Consider the following 6769-nt stretch of genomic DNA (forward strand, 5'->3'; position numbering starts at 1 on the left):
AAAAAAAATTTTTTTTTGCTATAACATAGTTTATAATTAGAATATAATTTTGACTTATGTTCTTCTGATCAGTTACCCCATGCACCCTGATGTGCATGGGGTGGATTAAAATAAAAAAAAAAAAAAAAGGTGTGATTCGTAAGGTTGTCTTCCCAATACATAGATCCGGATTTAGTCTCACTGCGTGGAACGTTCTACTATAACCCTGAGTCAATCAAAGCCTTGTAAGTGAATTTGGTTGAAAGAAGCCCATCGTATGTATCTGTGTTTATACTCCACCACCGCTTGACAACCGGTGTTTGTTGGCTTGCGTTCTCTAACTGAGCGGTTCGGCAAAAATAAAACATAGAATACATAGTAGGCTTTAAAAGACGTATCGGGGGTCAATTTGTTCGACTAGATCCTCTCAAGGTGGTGCCCCAGCGTGGCCGCAGTAACGACTGAAAAAAAAAACATAAAAAGTTCATATCACGAAAGAGACAAGGGAGAGTAGCGTGGACGCTATTTATCCTTAGCAAGGCAGAGTTAATTCCCTTATCCAGGACCGCTTTGCAATAACGAGTTTGACTTCAAAGTATTTCTTTGTGAGTTGGTAGATTCGTTGGGGAGTCGAATAAAAGTTTCTCGAGGTATTTAATTATGTCTAGATGTAGTGTTCTTTTGTTTGGTAATAGCACTCCGTCGGTTACGACGACGTGTGTTCCAGTTGGTCCGATCAACAGGACGGCCTGCTCGTAAAATTACCATGCAAGTGGTTGAACACTCCACAAACATGCGTACTCTTAACGTAGTTCTCAGGGAGGGTCACAGCGTGACACAGAGTGTGCCAAGGATGATCCTTTGAAATGCAGGTATTACTCATCTTTGCTAGGCTAGTTTCTATGTAATTAAATGGCAATCAGTGGTCAGTTTTGTCTCTAAGTTTAATTACTTATTGAAGCAAGTTTCTTTTGGACTCACCAAATCTATGTAACTTTACAATAAACGCTTCTGTAACCATGGCTAGTACACATTATTTTCTTAGATTTGTAGCCTCTGTGTGCGTGCCATGGTGGTTTTATATTAGAACATTGAATGTTGAGGTTACAATATTGAACTCAATGTTACACCTAAACTTTCACCGTACGTTTGCTGAGTTTTCAATGTTTATTGCCTTTTGTGGTTCTTCTTTGTTTATTTTATGTTTCATTCGACTTTTTCAGAGAGCGAGAAGAAGACCGAGATTTAGAAGGCATAATGCTCACCAAGGGCTTCGAACTGTCTCCGCTCAGCTGCATACGACCTCCGAAAGGACCAACACGCTTAGGAACAACTTCATGATAAAAGCATTCTTCTCCAAGATATACCAGACTGTTGGAAACATTTTACTTTTAACCTTAAAACAAAAATAAAGATATTTTTAGTTTCAAAGCTCAATTAGATCCAACGCTAACCAAAAAAAAAAAAAAAAATAATAATAATAATAATAATAATAAAAGAAATCGTAAACGACGGTTATTCAGGGGAAGCAACTACCGTTGCCTTCAACCTGATTGGATCTACTCTCGAGGCTTTACATGTAAGGGGGAGACAACTAACAATTGTCATTGTCTTCTACTTGCACGCTTTCTATTATCATGCAACATTCAGGTGGTTCAAATTATTGGGAAAAAAAAAAAATCACTTAATGAAAAACAAAAACAAAAAAATGAAAATAAGTGAAATATATATATAAAAAAAAGGAACAAACCATTTTTTTTTTTTCATGAAAATCCCCTCCAAAAAAATGAAATAAATAAAAACGAAAGTAAAATGATAAGTTCATTATAAATATCAAAGATCTTCGGAAATGAGAGTCTTTCAGTTTCAAAAACTATTTTATACGTAAAATAATGTATAGCTCTCCCTTTGTTTTTATTGCCAGTTTATTTCTTTGTTGGTGCACTACAGCTTCTAGACTGACTACAATAAACCAAATCAGTCTAGATGCTGTATGCTTTGTTGTGTGTCCATATCTCAAGCTTGTAGTAAGGAAATTTGTTGGAACAAAGAAATACTTCTTTCTTGTTATCTTGTGTTGCCAGTACATGTATCTTTTAGCTCCCCGCCCTAACTGCACACTTCTTAATTATAATATTAAATAGTCAGCCTGTTGCCAACTTATCTTACATTGATATCATCATCATAGACAGAAATTAATGAAAAGTGGTTTCCATCACTAATTCTCACTCACATTCACCTTCTTGGAGATGTAACATTTTCTTTTATTTTTTGAAACTTCTTCCCAAGAAGAAGGGAGGGGATACCTGTGACTTTGAAATATGTTTGAATGATTAAAAAGACGACCTAAAAAAAAAAAAAAAATTTATTTATTTTTTAGTTTCCTACCTTTTAATGCTGCTTTATACCATCTTATTTCTTTTTAATGATCATTTTAGTTATTTTTATTTCCCTCCTCCCTCTTATGTGATTTTCTTTGACTTGAAAAAAAAAAAAAGACCAAATCATGTAGAGTGCCATATACCATATTTTTACACTGGCATGATGCCATAGCAAATGTGGGTTGTATTGGATCTTTTCTGTTTATGTGATAGATCAATGTCATTTAAGGCTTAGATAGTTTGTCTAAACACTACTCTATGTTAGGGACATAAATAGCAATTCCTAATGGAAAATATTCCAAACAACACAGCTGTCTTCAGGAATCTATAATTTATTCATCCCATAACACACACACAATTATTTCTTTCTAAAACTGCGATGTTAAAACTGCATAAATTCAACAGCGGATTATCTCAAACAGTATTGATATCCTTAACTCCAAGTGGATATCATCGTTGAGTAATCTGTTTGGACCAACTGTAATAATTATTTCTCTTATTTATTTAAAAAAATTTTATTTTGTTTAATTTTCGTAGCTGTGGCTCTAAAACGTCTTATCTATGCAATATCTTCTTGTGTAAATTTGTGGTTTACTTCTAGAGGATCTATTTTGTTTTCCTTGCAATTTGTTATTTGCTATCATTCTCCAACCATTCCATCACAAATATTAAAGTGTACTTACATTTTTGTTCATAAGAAATGGCGAGTTCCACAAACAAAAAATAATATTCACCTGCCTCTTGCTAATTAACCACTGTTGTGATTCAAAGCTGGTAATACATTTGCGATATGGTGTCTGCTAGAGCATTTTCCGTTTGCAAGATATTCTCTGGGTTCTTTAAAACTGTAGTAAACTACAACAATGGACCACAAAATATTAGAACCATATTTTAGTAACCATCTACTATTGTAGCATGTCTGACAAATATAAATTTTTATTATGAGTCGAATGCTCATGTGTTATGGCTAGGTTTTCTAGAAAATAAAAATGCAAATTGTTAGTGATAAGTTTTCAATATTTAATTTTTATTTGTGCAACTTTGGTTTGATTCCTGCTGAGTGAAAAAAAAAAAAAACTACAGAAATGAACAATTCAACCGAAAGCTTTCCCTTCTGTTAAAGACTGAACCAATTTTTATTTTATATTACTTTGCCTTGCTAGAAATTTCAAATGTTTCAAAGCTACAAAACCAACTGATTAGTTTATCAGCAAAGCTATTTAATTAGTTGTAAGTATATGCATTTTGTCTGCTGTTTTATGACACTTGCACTGATATGTTTTTAAGAATGTGATAATCTATTTCAACATATGTGTACATATTGTGACAAAACATATTGTAACTGCTTCACAATAGTAGTAGCATCAATTGCTCACTACATTTCAGTAAACTGTAGCCAGGTTTCTTTCCTTCCTCCGCAGGGGAAGAGCTCAATCCCTCAGTCATTCATAGAATGTTCAGAATTAATAGTTCAAAGCCTGCAGGAAACCAGAAATGTTATCAACTCCTAATGGATTCTTTGCTGTGGTACAGTCTGAAAAATCGGACGCTGTTTGCTTTTTATTTTCATGGTCCATTTTATTCTTCAGTGTTGAAAATCACGATAGTAAGACATATGGGAACCGAAATGGTCTGTTGCTGCACTTATATTGTTATGCTGGTATCTAGCATGATAAATATCTTTGTTCTTACAATTCCATGTCAAAGAAATAAAATGAATAAACAAATAAATAAAACTGACCAAATTCTATTCATGGTGCCACTGCAAACCTGAATTAGTTTCCAATAGAATCTTTTATGCTTCAAGACTCATTTTTTTCTTTCTTTTTTTCCTTTTCTTTTTTCCTCTTTTCTCTCCCTGTCAGCTTATCAAGTATTTTGCCCACTTCAGTCTTTCTGAGTAGTGATTTACCAAAAGTTTTAAGACTTTTCTAGTTCTCTTTTGTAATCTTGCTCTGTGAACAGATTTTAGAGCTAATTCCATATCTTTTTTGTTTCCATTTCATTATCAGATTATTAATTTATTTTTTTAGTTTAACAATATGACCAGAAATAAGAGCCTGTTTGAACTCAATACAGTTTGAATTATTAAATTTTGGATCACTTCCAAAGTTTTCCATTATTTTGACTTCAACATATATGTCTCCAGGATACATCAGCCACCATATGTCATCATCATCATCGTTTAACGTCCGCTTTCCATGCTAGCATGGGTTGGATGATTTGACTGAGGTCTGGCGAACCTGATGGCTGCACCAGACTCCAATCTTGATCTGGCAGAGTTTCTACAGCTGGATGCCCTTCCTAACGCCAACCACTCAGAGTGTAGTGGGTGCTTTTACGTGCCACTGGCATGAGGGCCAGTCAGGTGGTACTTGCAACAGCCATGCTCAAATGGTGCTTTTTATGGGCCACCTGTACAGGAGCCCCTCCAGCAGCACTGGCAACGACCTCGTTCAAATGTTTTTCCCACGTGCCACCAGCACAAGTGCTAGTAAGGCGACGCAGGTAATGCTCGAATGGTGCTTTTTACATGCCACCGGCACAGAGGCCAGCTTGTTGCTCTGGCAACGATCACACCCATGGTACTCTTAGTGCTCCACTAGCACAGATGCCAGTCACCTTTATAGGTGCTAACCCTGAGGGTGTGGGAGGTTATGGGCCTGTGAGACCCTGGGACGGGGGACAGATGCTTCATGTGCCTGAAAAGAAAGCTTGCATTTGGCAGAATTCATAGCCTTCAGTTCAACCTGCATACACTACACGATCACTACCTTACATTGGAGATAACCCTAAGTAGGGGTGAGGATGGCGTAAAGCCTTTAGAAGTGTTCATGGGAGACAACCAAGGACGACAAAAGATAGGAACTTCCAGTACAGGTGGAGGGGGTAGGAGGGGGGCACACCGTGAACTAGGAAGTTTAGATGAGAGCATCTTCTGCGTGTGCTGGTTTATATAGGGTGGTGGAGGAAGCCTTCATGAAGCGAGTGGTAATTGAAAGAGGGAGAGACAGAGCAAGGAAGTGGTCAAGAACACGAGGGAAGAAAAATTCATTTGGGATCTGCGTAGCATAATTTAACGAGACAGCAATTGTTGATAATAGTAAAATAGAATTCAGAAATCTGAGAGTTTTCGGTCAGACAATCTAAGACAAACTTAGAGAAATAAGTGGCTGTGTGATAAAACTTTAAATAGAGCAATGAATCAATGAATATGTTGCAGTTAAGGAAATGCGTGAACTAAAGTTATCTTAAGGCAAGGAAGATGAAACTATTGAAAACTATATTTACATGATGACATGGTACGGAAATAGACAGAATAATGAAAAGAACTAATCGGGGGTTTATGATCTGCGCAGAAACAGAAGAATAGATGAACGAGGTTGAAAAGACAAAACTTCTTATCTCGGCATCTTCTGGGATTCGTATTCTTTGGCAGAGGTATTGAAAACGAGTCTGTATGTGTGTGTGTGTGTGTTTACCAACCACATGGTTCCGGGTTCAGTCCCACTGCGTGGCACCTTGGGCAAGTGTCTTCTACTACGCCTCGGGCCGACCAAAACCTTGTGAGTGGATTTGGTAGACGGAAACTGAAAGAAGCCCGTCGTATATATATATATATATATATATATGTGTGTATGTGTTTGTGTGTCTGTGTTTGTCCCCCTAGCATTGCTTGACAACTGATGCTGGTGTCTTTATGTCCCCGTTACTTAGTGGTTCGGCAAAAGAGACCGATAGAATAAGTACTGGGCTTACAAAAGAATAAGTCCCAGGGTCGAGTTGCTTGATTAAAGGCGGTGCTCCAGCATGGCCGCAGTCAAATGACTGAAACAAGTAAAAGAGTAAAGAGTATATATAAATCCTAGCATAATAAATACCAGGTGTTTCAACATTGGCTGGTTACATATCACATATACAAACATTACTGGCTGGTCACTTTATAAATACCATTAACTGGTCATTTTAGATATAACATCATAAAGCTATATGTTGACCACAGATTGGCTTGTCCCATCTGGTCCTCAGCTGATGTACCATTTGTTAGTCATATAAACCAACAACAATTTAAATAGTTCCATCGGATTTATCAACATTAAGCCATCCAGTCATTTCAAACATTGATTCTGATGCAATTTTTTTCAGTTTATCAACAGAAAAATGGCAGGTTCAGAGATAGGTTACTAATCTAATTAATATATCTGACAGATCTTTTAAATAGTTTTCTGTTTTTATCAGCACCTGCAAAAGTAAACAATAACGGAAGTTTTTTTTTTTTTCAATCGTAAAATTATCAGAAAGTAAAAGGCGCAAGAAATTGTGTTTTAAGGTCATAGATCATACAGCTCAACAGCAACAATTTTCAGAGATTTCATTGGTCATTCAATAACTAATTGGACCACCATCGT

At 36.3% G+C, this 6769-nt stretch overlaps 1 protein-coding gene across 8 annotated transcripts in view; it reads left to right on the forward strand.

Annotated features, from left to right (window-relative positions):
* Window positions 1-4148, forward strand: part of LOC115220265 (F-actin-monooxygenase MICAL3) — a 341384-nt gene extending 337236 nt beyond the window's left edge. For 7 of the 8 annotated variants that reach the window (XM_036509829.1, XM_036509830.1, XM_036509826.1 and 4 more), the window contains one exon: window positions 1203-4148. In XM_036509829.1, coding sequence (XP_036365722.1) covers window positions 1203-1320 — 118 coding nt within the window. In that variant the 3' untranslated portion in view covers window positions 1321-4148. The remainder of the gene's footprint in view (window positions 1-1202) is intronic. The other variant, XR_005002402.1, reaches the window with a different exon arrangement.
* The last annotated feature ends 2621 nt before the right edge of the window (window positions 4149-6769 follow it).

The sequence above is a fragment of the Octopus sinensis genome, linkage group LG16 (assembly GCF_006345805.1).
Source record: "Octopus sinensis linkage group LG16, ASM634580v1, whole genome shotgun sequence".
In the NCBI taxonomy this organism is placed as follows: domain Eukaryota; kingdom Metazoa; phylum Mollusca; class Cephalopoda; order Octopoda; family Octopodidae; genus Octopus; species Octopus sinensis.